This window comes from Alosa alosa, chromosome 18 (assembly GCF_017589495.1).
Source record: "Alosa alosa isolate M-15738 ecotype Scorff River chromosome 18, AALO_Geno_1.1, whole genome shotgun sequence".
Classification (NCBI taxonomy): Eukaryota; Metazoa; Chordata; class Actinopteri; order Clupeiformes; family Clupeidae; genus Alosa; species Alosa alosa.
Genome location: NC_063206.1, coordinates 8,029,030 through 8,053,679, shown reverse-complemented (window position 1 = coordinate 8,053,679; position 24,650 = coordinate 8,029,030). Strand labels below are relative to the sequence as shown.

Genomic DNA, 24,650 nt, shown 5'->3' with positions numbered 1-24,650 from the left:
TCACCACATCAGGATACCATACAGATCCTATAAGGAGTACAGAGTCATTACTCTAACGTTATGCTTAATTTAGGTAAATCGAGGTAAATAAAGCTACAACCTACCATGCAACAGCTAACGCCAGATGTAGGGAGTCCGACAGCTTAACACTCTGTGATGTTGCTGTAATTAACAGATAACGTGAAACGAAAGTGGCCTAGCTATGCGATAATGTTTGCACACAGGAAGGAGTACACCTACCTAAGCTGGAATTGATGAGCACACCGGGGGAAAGAACAGCCGTGAGAATATCCAGCCAGTAGTTTAGCAGCGACTTCTGTTACTGGAATGTAAACAAGTTCTGAACTTTCCGCACATCAGTGCACAAACGTAATGTTCCTCAGACAAAGACTCAAGCCTACCTGGTGCAAAATGGTGGAACAAACTAAAGTCCAAATCGGGGGGATAGGCGATAGGTCGGTCAGAGTCGCCCCTGGACAAAGCAGACGCCTGCCCTGGATAGCCGCTTCCTTTTTATGGAGCACAGCTGCCAATTACCCACTTACGAAGTAGGTGGGGCAGGAGCGAGACACAACAAAACCTATCACAATGCTCCAGGTAAGGACTCGTCCGGCTACAATCTACCCCGTTTTGAGTCGTCGTCCCGACGATGGATTAAGGAAGGTACTGAACCTACCCTGAACCCAAGACGCTAAACTTCTAAGGAATTAAATGGGGAACATTCTCTATCCGTTCCCCTACGGATTGCGGTAACCGGTTAGGATTGGAATGCTTCCCAGCTGTTGTTCGCATTGTCCGTCGCAAACCTACTTCAGTAGCTGCAGGTGAGGATGCTGGACTGAGAGCAGCTGAGGCCATGGGGCTCGCTCCCCTGCCTGGATCAACAGTAGTGGTTGGGGCAGGGTCTACTACTGGCCTGCTGGAGGGTTGAAATGATCCAGGGACCAAAACCAGCAAGTCCTCATCATCATCATCATCATCCAATTTGTCACCGTTTGTAGGTGAAGCACATGGTGTTTGCGGGTCACCTGGCAGACTGTCGGCTGCAGGGTTTCTTACAACACACGCCTTTAACAGCGTACGATGAACATGCTTAAGTTGTTGTAGGTTACCCACAGGTGCTATGGTATAAACCGAGCCTCCTTGCGGAGGTGCCTTCATGACCTGATGTACCACTGGACTCCACAGGTCATGGATCTTGTGCCGGCCCCGTACGGCAACGGATCTCGGAGATAAACCCTTTGACCCTCCTCCAGTGGTGCATCACGAACATTTAGGTCATGTCGGGCCTTACGACGGTCTGCTGCCACCTGTAGGCGTTCCTGTGCCCCCTCAAACGCTACCTGCAGCCGAGTTTGATGCTCCAGGACCCAATCATGCACACTCCCGGCCGTTGGTTCTGAGACCTGGCCAAGCAGAAAATCAATTGGGAGACGCGGCTCCTGGCCAAACATGAGATAGAAAGGGGACTCCCCAGTCACTTGATGAGGGGTGCTGTTGTAACAAAACAGCACCTGAGGGAGACAGGATGCCCAGTCTCTTTTCTTAGAGACGGGCAGGGTACGCAACAGGTTATGAAGCGTACGGTTGAAACGTTCGCACTGGCCGTTTCCGGCCGGGTGGTATGGAGTAGTGCGAGACTTCTGTACTCCATACAAGGTACATAGTTGTTGAAGGAGGAGTGATTCAAAGCTTCTCCCCTGGTCTGAGTGAATCTGTCCAGGCACCCCAAACTTACAAAACCACTCCCCCACAAGGACTCAGTCACCGCACGCTGGTCCCTAGTTGGTACTGCCAAGGTGTACTTGCTGAAGACATCCGTTAACACCAGAATGTTCTCATGGCCGGACATAGAGGGTTCCAGAACTGTAAAATCGATTGCGAGAATTTCATTTGGACGACCAGCTAGCAAGTGGCCCATAAAGCTACGGGTAGCTGGTAGAGTGTCCTTAGCCAGCTGACATCTCTCGCACTGCTGGCACCAGCGGACCACGTCTGCGGACATACCTGGCCAATAACAGCGTAGCCGTAATAATTCGGTGGTACGCTCGATACCTTGGTGGCCATGTTGTTCGTGGACTTGTGTCAACACTTCCTGCCGCAATACAGTAGGTAGGACCAATTGTAAAGTCTCCTCACCTCCGTCCCGGCGGAACACGCGCCGGTACAACACACCATCATGCTCCACTAAGCGGTCCCACTGACTAAGCAGGGTCAAAGCCTGTTTGGAGAGCTGACGGCGTTCATCAGGACCAGGCCGCATCTTCCGCCGCCAGAAGACAAGGGCCTTTCCCAAAACGGGATCAGCCTGCTGCAGAGTGTGCAACTCAGCCAGGGTGTAACTAGGGAGCACCGAAATTAGGTCCTGACTCACTAATATGGTCGGCTGCTGTCCTATGGCTTTTTGCAAGGAAGCTGGGATGGCAGTACAAGAGAGTAAACTTCCAAGTTTGGAATTGGTGGTATTTTGCCGTGACAGGGCGTCCGCATTAACGTTACTTTTTCCTGACCTGTACCGAAGCTCAAGGTTGATAGACGCTAGCTCTGCCGCCCAGCGCTGTTCGGTTGCCCCTAACTTCGGGGATCTGTGGCCACACCCTGGTCAGATACAACATCGCCGAGGTATTTCACAAGAAGAAAGCACACTTGCTTAATTTGGCCTTGAGACCCTCGCTCTGCAGCCGGCTCAGAACCAGCTCCAAGCACTCCAAGTGTTGAGACACTTGAAAAGACTGACACTGCTGGTCACCAAAAAGCCGCTGCATGAGCCGCTGGAACGTTGAGGGAGCATTGCAGAGCCCAAATGGCATGCGATTCCATTCAAACAACCCAAAAGGGGTACAAAAGGCCTTGGCTTTGTCTTTTTCCGTAACTGGGACCTGGTTGTATCCACTAGCTAGATCCATAGTGGAGAACCAACGGGCCCCCGTCAAAGCGTCCAAAGACTCCTCGATGCGCGGCAGCGGAAACGCATCCTTCCTAGTCTTAGAGTTTAATTGCCGGTAGTCCACACATAAGCGTAAAGTACCGTCTTTCTTTTTAACTATGACTATAGGTGAGGCATATGGGCTGCAGCTCTCCCTGATCACACTGGATTCAAGTAACTGATTAATATGGGCCTTTACCAGCTCATAGTCGGATGGGGGTATTCTCCGATACCTCTGCCGAATAGGAACATCGTCTATAAGGGGAATGTCATGTGACAAAAGGTCAGTGCAGCCCAAGTCCCCATCGTGGGAGGAGAACACAGTGTGGAACCTCCCCAGCAGTGCCTGGACTTGCTCCTGCTCTAAACTAGATAGAGATGGCAACTCAATTTCCCTTATCTGGTCTGGAATAGTAGGTTTCACAACCTGGGCTGAGTGAGACGCAACAGTAGCAGTTACAGGTGGGACTTCAGTCACCCCTGCAGGTAGACTTACTACATGGACACATTGCAGCGTACCTAAGTGGGTGCGTGGGTATAGCAAAACATCAGTGGTACCAACATTAACTACTGGGATGCACGCTGTGCCATGTACAACTTTTACCAAGGCCGGAGAAGCAAGCAGCCCTGTAGGTAGGCCAGACTCTGGGGGTTCGAACAGGACTGTGCCACTGGCGTATTGAGCCGAACAGGTGGATAGAATTAACTTCATGGTCCCACCAAGGACACGACAGGCCCTCCGCCCTCGCACCTTAACTCGGCCAAACAAGTTAGAAAGGCACTGCGTCTCAGCTACATGGCAGCGTTGGAATGCCTGGAAGAGGGGGATTGGGGCCTGAGATATTGGTGGCACTTCAAACAAAGATGAGCCATATTGCCCAAAGAGTTCCTGGTAGCACTTTCTAAGGACGTTCATTCCGAGCACCCCAGGAATGTTAGGACTCAGGCCACCTGGGGGATCCTTGACGACCAAGATCCCACAATTTGGTATCAACTTACCACAAAGCTCAACCTCCAACTCTGTGTAGCCCACGTAGGGGATGGCAAGCCCATTAGCTGCACGGAGTTGGAGCCAATGACATGGCCTGAGACTACTCTGGCCCAACGGCTCAAAATGCTTCTGAAAGAATGTCTCGGTAATTGTAGACACCATAGATCCGGTGTCTATTAGGCAGGGCACGTGCACATTTAGCTGGACATACCTGACCTACCACCAAATCCCTCTGAGCCAATAGACTCCCCACCCGAACTGTGACTCTGCAATTCGGTGGGTGCTAGTTTTCCGCCGGGGCTGAAGCAGACTGTTGGGACCCGCTAAATGATCGGGAAGCAGGAGCAAGGGACTGTGAGCGGGGGTGGACTCGCTCTCCATCGCAGTCCTGCGCAAAATGCCCAGGACGCTGGCACCTACGACAAATCACTGTCTGGCTGCGGAAAGGGCGGCGAGCCTGATGAGCCCCCTGAAGTGAAGCAATGCTCCGTGTCAACTGATTCAACTGGTTGTTGCTTAAGGAGTTCCTTCAACTCACCAAGTTCAGAATCACGTGACTGGCTGCCCGCAGGCGAGCGAGATCCCCCCTGAACGCCATACTGAATGCCGTGGGTGGATGGGAGAGAGTAACTACGTCCTCTGGCGCCCCCTGGCAATCCCTCCCGTTCCCACCGGATGGCCTCTGCCCGCACTTCTAGCAAAGTGAAGAGTGGCTGCCTTCGCACTAATTGTTTAAGTTCTCGTCGCAGGGCCCCATCAAGAACATGCTCTGTGAATTGGTCCCGCAGTAGAACCTCAGCATTGGGCACTGCATCAGGAGCAGACTGCTGAACTCTGCCCATTAAATTCAATAAAGCTAAAGAGAATTCCTGCAGGGTCTCTCCTTCCTGTTGCTTTCTAGAGAAAAATGCCTCTTGTAGGGCAACATATGGCTCAGAACACCCGTATAACTCTCTCAGGATGGCAATTATTCTGTCCGGGTCCTTACGCTCTACGTTAGAACGAAATTTGATCTCTTCTCTCGGCTCCCCTACGAGGTGATCGAAAAGAAAGAAAGCCTGATCAATAGGAGACAGGGGCCGGGCACGCATACATGCCTGTGCTTCTTCCACCCACTCGTCTATGCTAATGCCAGTTTTACCACTAAAGGTGGGACATTTCCGGTCTCATGGCAAAAAGACCAGTCTTTCAGTCACCGGGAGTGAGGGGGCATCAGGCTGTCCTGGCCTAGGCTGTGGAACAGATGCACGTTCTTGCCTTAACCGTTCATTATCAGCTTTTAATTGCGCCATCATGTCCCTAAGCTCTTGCAACTCCTGTTCCATGATAGAAAATTACTGTACTTACAGAAGGTGATCGGTCACAGCCAAAATCAAAGGAGATGGCCGGGTGGTCTTCAAACGACAGCCGTTGCTGTTTTGTTCCAAAAAAAAAAATAGACAGACAAAACAACCACTCATACAACACACAGAAACAGTCACTCATGCAACACACTGTTCTATGTACCACAACTTTGCACCCCTTTCCCCCAAAAAAAAAAAAAAAAAAAAAAAAAAAAGTCCAAAGAAGGGAAAAAAAAAAAACAGAAAAGAATCACACGCCTTTGCTCCAATTCAGACTACCCTGCTCGCAGCGCCAAATTGTGACAGTAGCCTACCTTGTATATAAACAGTCACCAGGTTCTAATACCCTGTTACCCAGGAACCTACCCGTTTAAATTAACCTGATAATTTCCTGTTTACCACTAGGGTCACTCAAGTTGGTAGTCTGAATAATAGGCAGAGACGTGAGATTACAATACAAAACTATTACAATTTATTTATTTAAAACAGGATCAATGTACATGCACTTCAATACCAGAGCAACACCATGTAATGCTAGATCGTCAGGATCAATGTTGACACTAGATTGGGCTTACCGTAGAGGGCAGATGTCAAAGCCTCTGAGGCTAAATCTGTGATTCAAACCACACTGCAAATCAAAATGAAAAGGTGACTTATCTAAACTAATTAACACAGCACACACAATAAGGGATGGACACCACCAGAGGAGAATACACCCTCCAACATGCGCCCAATGCAGCCCCCAGCAGGAGAGACAAGCAACATACACAGGGAAAGCCCACTTGACAGTACATGCAGTAGAAAATAAACCAAAACAAATGAGTACAAATAAGACAAAACAAAATACAGAGAAAAGCACAGAGCATCAATAGAGCAGCAAGCAAACCAAACTCCCACACATGCACACTCATGCAACAAACACGCACGTCCGCACTAAACAGGCCCAAGCAGATAGCCACCACCAGGTTAGCTAGCAATCATGCATCAGAGACGCAGCGATGGAAGGCCACAGAGAGAAGCGGAAGACGCTCCACACAGCAAACCCCAAACCGGAACAAAACAGCAAGGCCGTCACCACATCAGGATACCATACAGATCCATGCAACAGCTAACGTCAGATGTAGGGAGCCCGGACAGCGCAACACTCTGTGATGTTGCTAAGCTGGAATTGATGAGCACACCGGGGGAAAGAGCAGCCGTGAGAATATCCAGCCAGTAGTTTAGCAGCGACTTCTGTTACTGGAGCAAATGGTGGAACAAACTAAAGTCCAAACGTCGGGGATAGGCGATAGGTCGGTCAGAGTCGTCCCTGGACAAAGCAGACGTCTGCCCTGGATAGCCGCGCTTCCTTTTTATGGAGCACAGCTGCCAATTACCCACTTACGAAGTAGGTGGGGCAGGAGCGAGACACAACAAAACCTATCACAATGCTCCAGGTAAGGACTCGTCCGGCTACACTTATTTTAAACTAGATGAGTTTGGTTTACAGCTCATATAAATCAAAAGTCCAGAAGCTGAAAATATTACAATAAAGAATTTATGATACAGAAATGTGGACCTGAGATGAGTTCTAATCTGCTAATTAAGTAAAAACACCGGCAATGGTTTCCTGAGCCCTAATCTCTCAGGAAGAAGAAGACAACGATTTGAACTGCTGCAGGACAATTTCAAAGGGATCTTGACCTGATATCTGAGATGAGGGGTCACAGACTGTGATGCCCTCGTTTTGCATGACTGTTATTACGTGTGCTTGCTGAAAGCAGCACACTTACTGTTCTTCTTAAATTTTCTTATTCCCGTCTCCCTAATTTTTGGCCAGCTCTAGCGCCTGGGCCCTTTGAGACAGACACCGTTCCAACTTTAAAACATCCGGTCAGCACCGGTGTAAATTGCTCACGAAGATGACGTCAAGTGGGCGTGTCATTCGTCCGCCATATTGGATTGAACAGAAAGCGAAACTAAATTTTCACAGGTCACAAATTTGGTCCGAACGCCACAAAACTTGACGTACATGATCCTTGGACCAAGCCTCACAAAAGTTACAAGAAGAATTTTTGATTTTCGGAAGCGTTTGTCCGTCACAGCCAAATGAAATCGGTGGCGAAGCTCCGAAACAGGAAGTCGTCCATATCTCAGGAACACTGTCACTTATCGATACCAAATTTTGTATATGAACTCGGGACTCCAATGCGAGGGTGCACAAGCTAAAAGAAAAAAAAAAGAAAACTTTCCAAAAGTTTACATCATTTGGCAAACCATCCCGTGTATTTGGTATCTGTCATCCTTCACCTTCGCTGTTGTAATTCTGCCACAATGCCTTTCTAGTGTAGCCTACACAGCGTCTCTCTCCAGCCTTGCCACACTCATCATTTCATTGCTCTTCCATGGGTGTTTATGGACTTATGAACTGAAGTGGCAAGGAGAACATTAGCTATATAGCCTATAGCTGACATAGTACAGTTATTTTCACATTCATGGTGTTCAAATCTAAATTTTCATTATTGTTAAATGTCATGATGGGAGAGTATTATTAAAAATGTTACAAGTATGCAAATTGATATGTTTACGGGAAATTAGGTTTTACTGTTTTTTTGTTATAAAGACATGGAAGACATTCTGGGCCATGTAATAGACAAACAGTGGTCGCCGTTTAACTTGATTTCCATACGTATTAATATGAATAGGTGTTTCTAAACCTAGGAACAATAAACAGCCATCTCTGTTACAAAAACAAGCTGGTAATCGCTCACTGAAGAGGGAACTATGATAAAAAGATTGTTTTCCTCAAAGCATGGAGTTGACGACAGAACAAGCAGGAAATGTCACATTAATGTTAATACGAATGCTAGTGCTAATTGCTGCTTTTGAACAAGGGTAGTACATCAGTATTTACTTGTTAATGAATGGCCTTTGGGAGAGGGTCTGTCTGGTGTAATATATGCCTAATAAAGGATATATGGTCTATTTTTTCGCAAATAATGCAATCTCCATAGCACTCTTCAGCACTCCTCAAACATGCACACCAAAGATTCTAGAACAGAGCTCTGTTCTAGAATCTTTGATGCACACTCTTCCATTGTTTTGCATGGCTGGAATTTGAATGATAGGAAAGAGCACCAGTGAGATGTTTTAACTAGGCAAGCACAGTCGCCTTTACAGTAAAAAAAACAAAACAGTGTAAATCCTCTGTAAAGACTGACAACTGTTAATAATAGTTAGTGACAAAGTACTTTCTACAGAAAAATGAGCAGTCACCTACAATTCTATCAATTTATTATTGAGTGTATTGTATGACCACCAGATGACACCATTTCATTGCACCTTTGGCCTAATAGTTGTTCTTTGTCTGGGTCTGCGACAGTGAAATAGCTTCCATGATATTAATACAAGGATACAAGGATACAAGGAAGTTTATTGTCACATGCATATAGTTACTGGAAGTAAGAAATGCAGTGAAATTATGTCTGGTGTCAGCCTATTTGTGCATTAATGGGGGTAAAGAGTGCAGTAGAAGAGGGGTTTAGTAGATTAAGTGGCAAGGGCTGCATAAAAAAAAAGGTGGGGGAGGATTGGGATTGGGTGGGGGCACCAACAAGGAGCACCCAAGAGCAACAGGGGCAAGGAAAGAACCTTGGGCAGATCCACGGCCATCCTTAAAAATATTTTCGTTTGCCGTAACCCGACCGACCCTGTCAATTTAGAACCGACCCAAATATTTATTTTTTCCCCTTTTAGTCCCGACCGACTTGCCGGGTTGTAAACTTTGCGTTAATACCGACCCGATTTTTTTTTACTCTAAACAACCAATACAAATGCAATAAAATAATATTTCTTTTAGTAGTGCCCAAGTATTGTGAATATAAATTGTATACATGCAAACGTGGCTCACTTAAAAAAAACAACCTGTGGCGTCATCTCTACACCATTGGTTTTACGCATGTCACACTATGGCCTACGCTTCGTTTCATTCACACAAACTGATGACGCTTTTACTTGGCACGAAGTTCTGGAAGAACTGTGGCCAGATCTTTCTCATCCCTTCTCCCCTAGTCTAACGGTGACCGTGTCGGAGTATTGAAATTGGTTGTGCTCTATTCATCTATTCATCATTTCTCAAAATATGGGTCCATAACATGGAGACTGCTGGTCCGCTGGAGTCGTGGAGTGAAATTAGGCCCGTGCTTCATCTGATAATTTGCTGCGCAGTTGATCAAGAAACCGCTGATCGACGAAAAAAAAAACAAACGTTTCTGCTATCGATGTCATTAAACATGGAGCCCTACAATTAAGTGGTGGTATGAGCATTCATTCAATGCGCGTCTGCGCGCCGAGAGAAACTGAAACTAATCGATAACGTTGGTATCAAAGCCCGCTTAAACCTGTTGGAAGGCTATTTATTTATTTAACGGTAAACTTAATAGAACGACGTTGTTTTTGGAACTTCCTTAGAAACAGAGCAGAGACTGTATAATACACTGTATAGCATTGAGTATTGTATAGTCAAATTTCAATATAACGTGGCCAAGAGCTATTGTAGCCTTCTTTCTGGGTACATGTAGATGAGCCCTATGACCCAAAAGTCTGCCATGACCGGGCCTCAGGTCAAAGAAGTTTGAGAAAGGCTGGTCTATATAACCTGCATCAGAATGAGGTTTGCAATGGTGCGCCTGAAGGCATGGGTTGAAGACCCAGTCAGTTACCTCACGATATGTGTAAATTCATTCCTACGTAATCACCATGACCAAAATTGTACTTTTTTTTTTACTTTGAATCTTGAAAAAAAAAAAATATTGACCTACCTACCGACCCATTTTTAATTTTTTTTGGCTGTTACTGCAAACAAAAATATTTTTAAGGATGGCCTCAAGGGGCTAACCCAACTGCCAGGGGTCTTGGTGTGTGTGTTGGGGGGATGACAGGGGAGATAGGATAGTGTGCTGTGTACAATTGGGTATCATCTGCGTAGCTGTGGAAGTTTACATTATGCTGACTTATGACGTTTCCCAATGGAAGCATATATAGAGAAAATAGCAGGGGACCAAGGCAGCTCCCCTGGGCCACACCAAAAGGCAAGTCATGTTTTTCAGATACATGATCTCCTAGACTGATATAAAAATCTCTGCCAGTAATGTAGGTTTGAAACCAGTTTAGAGCATTATCAGAGAGACCCACCCACTTCGCAAGGCGGTGAATTAGGATGCTATGATCAATGGTGTCAAATGCCGCACTCAAATCCAGAAGAATAAGGATTGAGACTTTGTTTGAGTCGGTAGCTAGTCTGAGATCATTGACTATCTTTACTAGAGCCGTTTCTGTGCTGTGATTTGATCTAAAACCTGATTGGAATTTTTCAAGGATACTGTTTTCGTTGAGGAAGGTATTTAACTGATTGCAAACAACTTTTTCAAGTACTTTGCTCAAAAAAACGATAGATTTGATATAGGCCTGTAGTTGCTCAGATTGGTATGGTCAAGATTTGACTTTTAAGTAAAGGTTTCACAACAGCGGTTTTAAAAGCAGTTGGAAATATACCTGTTTCTAATGAGGTATTTATTACCTTGAGAAAAAAGAGAGCTAAGCCATCATATACTTTTTTGAGGAATGTAGTAGGGATTGGATCTAAAACACATGTTGAGGAGCCGGTTTGAGTTATAATTTTACCAAGCTCAGATTGAGTAATAGTGCTAAAGGACCTTAATTTTGGGGGCTGTTTTTGGGTGTACTATCAAACATATTACTTGTGTTACCAATAGCCTCCCTTATAGAAATGACTTTGTTTTTTGAAGAAGTCTGCAAATTCTTCGCGATCTTAGAGAGGATGCCTGACTGAGTGTATCAAAAGGTGTTTGATGCAATAGCCTATCAATGGTAGAGAACAACACCCTAGAGTTTCCACTGTTTTCAGCAATTACCTTAGAGAAGTGGTTCCTCCTCTCATTCGAATAGCTCTATTATAATTTGCAATTTTTTCTTTTTAGAATAGCACGGTGAACCTGTAACTTAGTTTTTCTCCATGTTCTCTCAGCTTTCCTACATGATCTTTTTAGATCATGGATATTTTCGTTCATCCAAGGTGTCAGTTTGCTACAGGGCTTTTTTTTAGTCTTTTAAGGGTGCCACTCTGTCAAGCAGAGCCTAATTCACGATTAAGAGCCTCTACCATTTGATCAATGGGATGATGTAAAATATCTAAATTTATGGAGTCTATAAGAGCTATGAACTGCTGTTCTGCTCTAATGTCCAAGAGTCGCGATTTGATTGCAATTTCGGGATGAATTTTTGGAGTATGTAGTACAATATTAAAAGATACACAATGATGATCAGACATATTTATATATAATCACATAGTGAAATTTGCTGACGACACAACTCTGGTGGGTCTCATCACCAAGGGCGACGAGACTCAATACAGGTTGGAGGTCGACCATCTGACCACGTGGTGCAGGGACAACAACCTCTTGCTGAACGCCAGCAAGACCAAAGAGATTGTTGTTGACTTCCGAGAGGTCACACCCAACACCTGCCACTGACCATCGACGGTGCTGTGGTGGAGAGAGCGAAAGCAGCACCAAATTCCTGGGGTGCACATCAGTGAAGACCTCTCCTGACCACCAACACTGCATCACTGGCGAAGAGCTCTCAGCCGCCTGTACTTCCTGCGGAAACTCAGGCGAGCAAGTGCTCCACCAGCCATCATGACCACATTCTACCGAGGCACCATCGAGAGCATCCTCTCCAGCTGTATCGCTGTGTGGGGCGGAAGCTGCACTGAATACAACAGGAAAGCCCTGCAGCGCATAGTGAACACAGCTGGAAGGATTATTGGTGCTTCACTCCCCTCCCTGAAGGACATTTACACCACCCACCTCACCCCAAGGCGACCAAAATTGTGAGTGATGCAAGTCACCCCGCCACAATCTGTTTGATCTACTGCCCTCTGGGAAGAGGTACAGAAGCCTGCGCCCCAAGACTACCAGACTCACCAACAGCTTCATACACCAAGCCGTAAGGATGCTGAACTCTCCTCCTCTCCCCCTCCACCCCTCAGCTACATAACATCCTGGACATTGGACCCAAAAATGGCCGCCTGCACTACTCCACTTGCACACTTGCACACTTGCACACTTGTACACTTTACAACTGGTGTTGTCCTGAAACACAACACTTCTGCTGCTCTTACATAACTTGCACCACTATGCCACTTTCTTCTTACTTAGGTCAAACAGAACTACCCAAGCCTTTTATTGGCCTGAATTTGCACTAGTATTTTTATTGACTGTCTATGCACAATTTCAACCACATTTTGCTGCTCTTATTTTTTCATTATTATATGTGCCCTCTTATTTACTTATTTACTTACTTTTTTTGTTTACTTGAATGTTATGTTTGTCTGTGGACCTAAATTGGTAAAATATGTCTTGTCTTCACCGTGGGATAGTGAGAAACGTAATTTTGATCTCTTTGTATGTCTGGAACATGTGAAGAAATTGACAATAAAGCTGACTTTGACTTTGACTTTGACTTTGATATTTATATCATTTACTGATAAGTCTGTGACTTCTATCCCTCTGGAAATGACTAGATCGAGGGTGTTGCCAAGGTTGTGGGTGGGTCCTGTAACATGCTGCTTTAGCTCTAAACTGTCCAACACATTAAGGAACTTACTGGCTTTAGCATCAGTTGTCTTATTGACATGAATATTGAAGTCGCCATTTACAATTATCCGATCATAGCTAGTGATGATGAGCTTACATAAGTTCAGAAAACTGGTCGAGAAAGCCAGTCCATAGTTTAGGAGGGCGGTATAAGGTTAATAGAAGTACAGCTGGGTCAGCCTTCAGAGTGAGGGCAATATACTCAAAGGAAGCTTAATTCGGGCCAAAGTTGACTCGTGTGCAACTATATTTGTTTGAGAGAATGGAGGCAATTCCACCACCTCGTTTGCCTTGTCTAATTGAGTGGTAGAAATTATAATTTGGGGGACAAGTCTCAACAAGAACAGCTTCGCTGTCTGAAGTCAGCCAGGTTTCAACAAGAAACAGAAAATCCAATTTTTTTTCACTAATAAAATCATTGATTGCAAAGGTTTTGGTAGTAAGTGCACCTATATTTAGTAAACCCATGTTAGCTGAAAATGCCTCTGGCTTTTGAGGAATGTAGGGGGGGGGGGCAGTGTGCAGCAAGTATGTAGAGGATGTGTGTTGGAGAAGATCCTGAAGACAATGTGTTGTGTATGTAGGGGCAGTGTGCAGCAAGTATGTAGAGGAGGCTTACTGTAGCAAGCAGTGTGCTGTATGTATGTGAAGTGATGACAGTGATGATGTAAGTGTGTGTGTTGGGGATGGGGGTGGGGGGGCAGAAAGGCTAGGCAATCAAGGACATGGGTAGATGGAGGAGAAATCAAAAATAATAAATAAAAAGTTCTATGGAGATGTGCAAAAGTTGGAGAAAGTCAGATGTGTGTGTGTGTGTGTGTGTGTGTGTGTGTGTGTGTGTGTGTGTTTTGACGTGTGATGAAATAGGAAAATAAATAAAAGGTCTGTAGCATAGGGAGAGGGATGTAAAAGTGCTAAAAGTCTTGTAGGTGTGTGTGTGTGTGTGTGTGGGGGTCCATGAGTGCTGAGTAGTGAATGAGTGCAAAGTCAGTATAGTGTGAGTTCAGAGTTGGGAAATGTTTGAGAGTGCTGAGGAGTGAATGTGTGCAAAGTCAGTATAGTGTGAGTTCAGAGTTCGGATGGCCTGGGGATAAAAACTTCTCCTGAGTCTCTCAGTTCTGGCTTTGTGACTACATAGCGTCTTCTTGATTTCAGCGGTAGGAATAATCCATTGTTAGGATGAGAAGAGTCCTTCAGAATCTTTTGGGCTCTTAGGAGTACTCTTCTGGAATAGATATCTTGTAGAGCAGGGAGTTGAGTTCTTATAGTACGTTCAGCTGAGCGCACTACTCTCTGCAGAGTACTACAATCTCTAACTGTGGAGTTCCCATACCAGGTGATGATGCTACCAGTTAGAACACTCTCAACCGCTGAAGTGTAGAAGGCCTTCATGATGGATGTAGAAACTTTGAATTTCCTTAGCTGACGAAGGAAGTAGAGTCGTTGTCTGGACTTTTTCAGAACATATTGAGTGTTAACAGTCCATGTTAAGTCTTCAGTAATGTGGACACCAAGGTATTTAAAACTTGTGACTCTCTCTACAGGTTGCCCGCTGATCATTAGTGGGGTGTAACTGTAGTTCTGCTGCTGCCTTCTGTAATCCACTACCATTTCCTTGGTTTTATTGATATTCAGTGTCAAGCTGTTAGATTGACACCACTGTGCCACCTCATCAACCTGATCCAAGTACAGCTGTTCATTGTTGTTACTAATCAGGCCCAGGATCACTGTGTCATCTGCAAACTTGATGATGGAGGTATGACTACTGTTGGCTTTGCAGTCATGTGCGTATATGTTGTACAGCAGTGGACTCAAAACACAGCCTTGGGGAGCACCAGTGCTGATGGTTAATGAGTCAGATGTCAGACCCCCCACTCTAACCACTTGTGAACGGTTGGTGAGGAAGTCAAATATCCAGTGACACAGGGTGGTGTTCAGTCCTAAGGCCTTCATCTTTGTGACCAAGGTGAGAGGTACTATCGTGTTGAATGCTGAACTAAAGTCAATGAACAGCATCCTCACATAATTCCCATTCCCCTCCTCCAGGTGAGGAGGAAGTCTCTTGTGAAGTCTCCAATTAATAGCTTGAATGTCATCAGCCTATTTTCAAAAAATCATCTGAGAAAAGGCTAGGCTACGTGGACATAGAGTTGGAAAAACTCAACCAGAATGTGTGGGTCTTGCTCCAAGGTCACACTGTTGGTTTCTTGTGATTTATCTTTTGTAGATTGTGGTCACATCAGGCAAAAATGTGGGGCTGGGCCTCATCTTCGACACCTAGCCGGGAAGCGAAATAACTTGTCTCACAGAATTGTAGACGTGCTGAATAGGGACTATTTCTCTCTTAATTGTCAGACTAGCCTACTTCATATCAACGGAATTCAGCCAAATGCTACGACCCATAGCTGAAAGGTAGGCTATGCCTTGTTTGTTCTTATGTGTATTGCATAGGCTTAAGCCTATGCGCGTGCAATAGTACGGTGTCTAGGAACAAGTCTAAGGAACAAGAATTTTTTTGTCTTAAAATTTTCACGATCCATTTTCACACTTAGATGACATCATCATTTATATAATGCATAAGTAAGACTGGGACTAATATCACTTGGGGGTCAAATGTGAGAAAACACTGGTAAAAAGGGTATTTTGCCTAATTTGTGGGTGCTGATTTTGAATATCATATTTAGCTGTTTTTTTGTTTTGTTTTAAACCTGCTAATTAGCATTTGTGGCCTAAAACTGGCCTCTGTAGGCAACGAGTGAATAGGGTAAAAATTTAACTCCTTGATATTCTTACTAGATGATTATTTATGTAGAGACAATATTTTTTTGCATTACAAGTTTTCTGAAAATATATGTTTTTGGATGTAATTTAACAATATCTCAGTAATTATGCACTAATTTGCATACATTTCAAGTACAAAAAAGAGACATCTGAATATTGGATAGATAACATTGAATGTAGTCAGGTTCAGGTTTGCCTTTAGAACGTTTTCTGGATTCAGAGCCTTAAAAGAACGGCTTGTTCAAGCGCCAGCCCTACAGTAGGTTATGCCGATTTTCGTCCCTTTATCTTAGAGACGGATGCGACGCAAGCCATGCAGGATTGGGGGCAGTTCTGTGACAGGAGAAGGATGGGTTACGGTGACCAATAGCTTTTTCTAGCCGGGGCTTGTGGCCAAGTGAGAGGAACATGTCAAATTATAGTGCCATAAAACTCAAACTCCTTGCAGTCAAGTGGGCAATCACGGAAAAAAAAGTATTACCTGGGGCCACTTTTCAGCCCGGGAGTTTCAGGCCCAAGACCCACTTTTTTAGTGGTGGTGGAAATTGGATAAATAAGGCAACATTTCAGCTCTTACTATCCTGTAGTTTTTATTATAGGCTAATATTCCACTATTCCACAAGGATAGGTTGATAAGTTAACAAAAACAGGAAGGAAGAAATAAAGCATTTGAAATGTATCCCACATTCCACTAAGAGACTACTGTATTGTTTACATGTTTTTTTCTGCATGGGTCAGCTATCATGTTGTTGTTCGGTGATTTGCTCCTTTACTACATCCACTTCTGAGCAAACGACCCATATAGGTTGATTATGTAGCCTACTGCTGTCATAGCCTACTGTTCTTTCTTCCATAAAATAACTTTAATTCATATGGTTAACTCTATTATCCTTTCTACTTGTCCCTACAGTCATAGTTAATTTCGGGCTCATCATTTTCAGCGGGGGACTGGCTGATCTGCTTCTCAGGCTACTTTTGTTTTTAGGCCTATAGGCTACTGCATACACAGATCAAGCTTGAGTTTTGTTATCAATATTTGCATAATATTTGCAAAGTCTATGAATAGCCATATTGGATGATACCAAAATGCTAATATTTTAATTCATTTAATATGTTACTTGCGAATAGGTTGACAACGCTATAACGTCCAGTAGGTTATTAGCCCAATTACGCCGTTATAATCATGGCTATCTCTCTTTACCAGTTGCCACTTATGTCTGTCCTCTTCAAAAAAAATTGGTAGCATGGCACATTTGGCATTTCCCTCCAAAACTTTTCGTCGTTTTTACCTGGCCTTTTCAGTCCCTCATGGCATCTTTCTACTACCCATCCTCCCTGACGCTTATCAATTCGAATTCGCCTGTTTGATGCACGAGGCAGGTGTTCCATGTAGCCTATGCTCTTTGTGTTTCTGTGTTCCAAAAGCCAAATAACTATACTTATTTTAAAAACAAATTATACAATAATAACTTCTATGGGATAATCAGTCATCATCTGTATGTGTAAAAAAAAAAAAACAATGTCCTTTTTCAACATAATTTTATTTTTTGTTAATTTGCATTTCATCAATAATATAATTAATGAAAAATCAAAACACAACACTGCCATTTCTATGGCTGAAAACAGACTTTTTCTTTAGCTTTTCTGGTGGTGACTTTCCTAGCTTGTCATGCACTATGTGATTTTTGTGTTTTTGTGTTCCAAAAGCATGCTGAAGGAACTCCCCACTATGAGTGGAGGTGGGGTGGGGAAGGGCTGTGCTGGGAAGACATTAGGCCTCTGGGCCTTTCTGCTGGCACCAGCCAAAGAGCTGTGATGCTGAAAGATTCAATATTACAGTGAGTACTTAGCCTGACGTTGTCATACTCAAATTCTAGTCAGAATATGAGTCTGATACTGCTCCATTGGGACGTAATTATGGGGCGTGCTTCAACCGATCCAGGGGGGGAATGCCTCTGCACTCAATTGGATAGACCTAACCAATCAGAGCAACAAAATAGCTTACCATGAGGTGTAGGAAGAAAACACACGAACCATCCTTCTGCTCCTATATCCCCTCCGTTTTTAAAATAATACTGTTGAACAGTGATATGCTACAAACATGTTAAACAGCTGGGAAAGGCTGTCGCAAATCCCTCGAACAGGTGGTCAATCAGAGATTTCAAACGAACGAGGGAACATGTCGCAATGCAACAGCGCTGTTTTCCCTTGATGAAAGTGAAACCACCAGTTTTCGCACATCTCAACTTTGGCCAAAGTTTTCAGAAATAATCGTTTTCAGTGATACAAACTCATTAAATAATATGAATTTTCCATATGGTCTTAAAGGGGAACTTGGCAACTATTTCAACGTAATAAACCCGTTTAGAAATCATTTAGATGGTTAAATGACCTGTTCCGGTGAAAATGGTGACTTTTCCCGCTGCCCCTAGCGTCCCCAGGCGGAAAACCAACCTTGCAACATTGAGACTACCCTCCCGGAAAGAGAAGTGAGAAACAAGAAACTTGTTTTAAATCGTGTTTCTTACCTTGTAACATCCACATTGTCTACCGAACTTATGCTAAACGTTTTGCTAGCTTGTAAACAAATCCATGTGCTTTATCATTACCCTTTTCCACAGTTTGAAATAGCATAATGCACAATTTCTCCAGCAGAGGGGGAAATCCTGCCAAGTTTCCCTTTAAAAGCCATGTATCCTTCTAGCCACAGCGTTTTTGTTTCAAACATAAGCCTAATCTAAGCGTGCTCAAATGACGTGATAGACCAAGCGCTGTTGCTCACCTGTCCATCATTGTAAAGCCTGATTTGATTGGTCCGCCTGATTTAGGGCGAGCATACTTGCCCCACAATGGAGCAATGCCAGAAACTTCCCGTGGGGCGGGACTAAGTTCGGAATGGCACCCAGGCTAGTGAGTACTAATATACAGACTACAACACTGGATACAGTTTACAGTGGTCATTACAGGATCTTCCAAAGTTTACACATCAATTTTTTAATTAACTCAATTTTTCCCCATTATCTGACTGCAAAGAATGTATATAGCGGCATTTTCGGTCTGCGAGTTTGCATAATTTCTTGATTGTACATTTATTTATTAAAATTTGGGATGTATCTGAATACTGCATCATATGAGTAGACAAACTACACATGATCAGCTCAGATGCTTGAACAAAAAGTCTTGGATTTCTTCAGGTTTTGGATGGCTAATATTCCTATCAATTTTCCAGAGAATTGTAATGCTGTCCTGCCTCTCTCAAAAATGAACTTGGATTTCTACAACCTTCAATCACAACCTTCAATCACTACAATCACTACAGCTGCCTATATGACAAGACATACAGCGCAAAATCAGTTCAGTCCATGCTGTGATAGAAAGACTGGGATATCATCAAATCTCGGTTGGCAACGACTAACTGACTGGAGAATTCTGATGCTGTCCTGCTTCTCCCAAGAATGAACTTGGATTTCTACAACCTTTTTGTGGTAATCACTGGATTCCAAAGGCAATTTTTTAAACCAATTAAGGTGTTTTGCATATCTGGAGTATAACAGCTGTAGACACTTAGGTTCGAGGGCGTCCCTCTTACTGAGAAGATCCTCATATATCTGATCTGCTTTCTCGATGTTGCCTGATTGAGCGTATAATCCTGCAATATTCATTTTAAACTCCTCTCTGTATGGGTAAAGGCTGATGACCTCTTCATAAATGTCAAGGGCTTTCCTCATCAATTCCTGATCTATGTTCCCCCGTGATTCCAAAATTTTCCTTCTATAACAATGAGCCAGCTGCTTTTTGGTTCCTTTTTCTGATGGGTATTTCCTCACTACCTCTTCTGCTAATTGTAAACCTCTATCCGATGAATCATATACGCGGAAGAAATGGAGAAGATCTCCAAGGCCATCTTGATTGGGTTTTATCTGTTGGACTAGTTTTTCGGCCTCTCTCGTAGTCTCTTCTGTCTTCTGGCCAACCGCTGCCAAAGCAACCAAGTAGAGAGCTGACATGCGAAGATTATCTGGATCCATTGTCTTTGCACGTTCAATTTGCTTTATAATTTCTTCATTCAATTGTTCATTCCCTATACCATAATAAACTTTATACTTGGCCATTGCAAGGCCTACGTGCCACTCTTTCCTATCTGGGTCTCCTCTCAGAGCCATTTCAAAGTTAGCTACAGCTTGCTTTTTCAATTCATACTCAAACTTCACCTGAGTCCAGCCTTTCTCCCCATATACCTCTGGATGCAGTTCACACCCGGGAGGTGCAGGGAAATCCTCCTGGAGCCGGGTCACTTCCTCCAGACAAGCGTGGCACTCCGGCAGCTCCCCCAAATGGTAGTACACCCAGACCAGGTTAGCCTGGTTGACCAGCAGACGAGGTCCTCTGCCCTCCGGTTCTCGCTCTTTGAGAGCCACCTCAGCCTGTCGAGGTGTGCCAGTGCCTCCCCATGGAGTCTGTGATGTGGTAGACGATGTAACCCAGCAGGTTGTACAGGTGACCCTCCCAAGGACAGCCACCACCTTTACGAACTTCCTCCAAATACTCCCTCAGACCTTCAACACGTTGCCCCTTGCTGCCACTGAGGTTCCAGGTGAAGTGGCACTCAAGGCTGTCTAGCTTTCTCCTCAGAGGAGTCTTGAATGAGCTATGGAGAGAGAGAGAGAGAGAGAGAGAGAGAGAGAGAGAGAAAGGTGTTATTGTATCAGCCATTTGATCCTTATATAATACATGGATTACTAGTTGCATTTGTTTTAAATATAGACTTATGTTTAATTAAATGGTTCTGATAAGATAGTCTCGTAAAATACTTACTCCATGATGGCTTTCAGTAGTGTGGTCTAGTGTGTTGAAAGAGTATGTGTTGTGCTCTCCAAACAGCTTCTTTCAAGTGTTTAAAGCTTTCAACAAACCTCCAGTATATATTGGCCCTCACCTTATCTAGTAAGGTCTAAAGTCTATTGCTTATCAAAGTGATCACGTAGGCCTCCCAAAGCATAATTACATCATTACATCATTATAATTACATCATTACATCATCAACAAATCACCAAAATGTTATTATCCCCCCATTGGGATAACACATTTGACTTGACTTGACTTGAAATACTGTTTAATGCTTACTGTTTGCTTTGGGTTTTGGGTCTTTTATGGGTGAAAATAAGCAGTTGAATTCACATTGATGATATACTTACTGTATATATCACTGAGTCTTTCTTAGCCACAGCCAGGCGCACCTGCAGGTGTACGTCCGTACGCACTGTGCGCACCATCAAGCTACTCAACAACAGAAAATGTCCCTTGTGTGTGTGTGTATTCAGGAGGAGAGAGAATACGCACGCAGACACGCAATAGGCTACTTGTTGTTTTCTTTTACTCGGCTATTTATATATGGTTATCAGCACACAATGTTGAGCTAATTAACTAACTCAATACTCATCATGGATATCACAAGTTTAAACAACGAAAACAGAAAGGATGGAGGCAGCAAAGCTAGGAGTTATTCCAGATGGGCAAGAACAAGGTAGGCAATTGGTGTGCTTGTTAGAACGTTAGACTGCACTAAAGCCAGACGTCACGTTACGCTAGAATAAAGCTAAAGGTAACTTTAGCCTGTTCACGAGTGAATTTTTTTTTTGGGGTGATGGGTGTGCGTACCGTAGCATTAATTCCTGCAGGCGCCCCTGGCCACAGCTATGTTGTGGCCTTTGACTATAGGCATATCTGAGTAGTAAAAGCCACATTTCTGTCATGTCTGACCTCTGACCTTAAGTAAAGAGACATGAATAAACAAGTTCCTTTAAAATATAGATTGAGGAATAGAGAGAAATTGCAGAGAAGAGAAATTAAAACAGCATGATGAAGCAACAGGTGTATGTTCCTTCTCTTTATAGAATCATGTAAGCTATTTTGAATAACAACATCCTTTCTAATGAAGGGACACAGTGCTGAATTTTTCACTATCAAAAAAATAAACTGTTAATAACAAACCTATTAAACACTTGATGTTTAAAGACCGTGTAAGGAGAACGTCTCTTCTGCCAAAGTGCACCACATACAACACCCAAAATATGACATTAAAATAGCCTGTAGAATAAACATCGTCATGCACCTCTGTCAAGTGCACAGGTGTGAGCGTTCGTCTCGGGATAAACATTTGGACGTCATCCCCTTCAATTAATGGGCTATGGGTGCCTTGAAAGCAATGCATTTGGATTGTGTCAGAATCAAGCCCAACATGCATTGCTTGGAAGCCCCCTCAAACGAGGTCAGGTTTACCATATTTACTGCGCATGTGATTCAATAGTAAATCACGATATATTGAAACTGAGCTGATCGAAATGTCCTCCTGGGTTGCGGGAGATGATGACACACTGAGTTTCCACTTCTTGTCCCTGCTCTGTCCTTTTTTCTCTAAAGAAACTTCTGGTATTCATTTGTCCTTCTGTACACTTATTTCGCTATAGGTAGTTAGTAGAAGCACGAAACAGCAATGCGTAATAGCGTAGAGGAGAATTGAAATTGCAACATTTTGCAACAAATGATTCTAAACCTGCCCAGATCACGTCAGATTTTCTTGCGCTGCCGTTAATGCACACAATGGACACAAAACACAAAAGTCTCTTCTACGGGGCTATTTATTTCATTCACGATTAGAGTTTTTGTTGTTGTTGTTGTTGACGGCCCATAGATCCGGGGCTATCCTCAGAGGATCCGGGGCTATAGCCCCGAATGCCCAGGTCTAACGACGCCACTGTAGTCTGGTCTATTCCGTCAAGTTGAGATCTCAGTAGCATTGTAAGAAACTCTGTGAGGCTACATCTGGTGATAACGTGCGTTCTAGGGTATCTGACAACGGGAAATTTAGCCACTCTGAGCATGCCATGCAACTTAATAACCTGCGCATTGATTTCTCATGCCGGGACACGCCCAAACGTTGATGGAGCGCTAGTGTTATTCGTGGAGGACATGGCAATATACTGAAACCACTTGGAGCCACGATTGCCATGTAACCATCAACCTATTCCGAGCAAACATTGTTTTGAGGGGAAAAAAACTGTTTATTCTCGTTTGGTGCACGTCTGCTGGGTATGTCTACAAAAGGTAAGCAACAGCAGCATATAAGATATATCCAAGGGGGAGCCTAATATATTCCATGGCCCGGTAGAAAAAAGCTGTACATCATTGCATTAAGTGGTAAATAACTGGTAGCAGTCAATGACCTTAGCATAAAAAAGAGAGATGTGGGCTATCGGATGGGTGCCACCTCGCCTGTGCAAATCCAAAGACATCTTTGTGGGATTGGGGGGATCACCGCATGCAAACTGGTCTTTATCACTGTTGCAATGCCATCAGAATGTAATAGGTTGTAATTCGATGAGGATTGTTGATATTGTTTTACCAGGCACGTTTGGCATGGCACATCTGCCTGGTGTATGCTACTTTTATGACCTCCTGTAGGCTACTTATTATGTCTTCATCCAAGTAATGGTGTTAATACTACAACTGAAACTGAAGCAGAATGAACGAACGAACGAATGCATCTGTTTAGTAGGCGACTAACGTTATCTTGCTTCTGAACTCTAGAACTTAACGCCTAAGCATACTACTGCAAGTGATGCCGAGACGAGGAGACTTCTCAGTTCTCACCAGCAGATGGTGCTATCGGAGTAGCCGGTTGTGTCCAATAACTTGGTAACATAGCAGAAAACTCTGAAATAGCTACGAGCTGAAAACACACTCACTTCACTGTTTGTGTGAGTGTTATCCAAAGTCAACGTCAGAAATATGTTGGACGTAGTAAAGGTGACATTTTGTCAATATTATAAAACGTTTTTATATAAATATCTGAGAGAGGCAGACTAAAAGGCAAACTGAATTTAGCCAACAACCAATTGTTTGCATGCTTCAAGGGCTTTGTTTTGACATCTTTGTACTGACATCTGACACTTATATTTTGTCTCCTCTTGAGTAGGCCACCTTGGCATGGTGTGGTTGGCATCCTTGGTTGAGTTATGGTGTTTGGAATGTTTTAACTGGTCTATAGAAACTCAGCAGATGAACTGACAGAAACCTGTATTCCTGCAGTGCATAACTGTGGTCAGCAGGTTTCATAGAGACAGAGGGCTTACCCTGTGCACTAGTGCCTGTTATCCTTCTATGAACCCAAGAGCTTGGATGTGTGTGGTGTCATGCAACTGTAGAGGGGACAACATGGTGCCATTTTAGTTGCAGTGTCTATTAGGAGAAAAAAAAATAGTTCTAAGTTGCACTGGCATAATGGATTATAGCGTTTTTGACAAAATGCAAGTGCACACACACACACACACACACACACACACACACACACACACACACACACTACATCACAATATAATTGTTTTGCATTGAATCTCTGCCAAGTGCCTTAAGATGAAAATCTCAAAACAGACTCATGCAAAAGCCCTTTCAGAGATTGCATTACTGACACAGATGTTCATTTTTTGTTCCCCCGTCCGTCGCAAACAATGTTCCAGAGGATTTGTGTGTTGGCTCTCTGACCATCCCTCCATATTAAAATAGGACCGTCTTCCCCAAGGCCCTGGAAGTAGAGGAAGTGAGAGGCTGGAATGAATGAGATTTGAAATATGGTTTAATAGTCAGAAGCTGGGTATAGCTTTACAGTGGAAATTGCAATGGAAGGGAAGAATGCTTGTCATTTCCTAAGAAGGAATTTACATCAGTGGGTTAGCTGTTTTTAAAAACAGGCTATCAGGGTTCAGACTGCTGTGCATCTGTTTGGTTTACACCGCCTGGACGAACCTAGCTCAGTAAAAGTTGGTATGCAGCTTCAGGTCTCCCCTTAAGCCCCTCAAAAAGTCAATTTCCTCAAATAACAGCTGCTGTTACCAGAAACATTTTGGTATTTGGATGCACTGATTGAGAAATTCTGGGCCGATAGCAATGTATAAAAT

The 24,650-nt window shown here is 43.8% G+C and overlaps 1 protein-coding gene across 1 annotated transcript in view; it reads left to right on the top strand.

Moving 5' to 3' along the window:
* Positions 1-22,482: 22,482 nt before the first annotated feature.
* ablim1a (actin binding LIM protein 1a) overlaps positions 22,483-24,650 on the top strand; it is a 58,805-nt gene continuing 56,637 nt past the window's right edge. Inside the window, exon 1 of the mRNA XM_048269488.1 lies at positions 22,483-22,800. Coding sequence (XP_048125445.1) covers positions 22,788-22,800 — 13 coding nt within the window. The 5' untranslated portion in view covers positions 22,483-22,787. The remainder of the gene's footprint in view (positions 22,801-24,650) is intronic.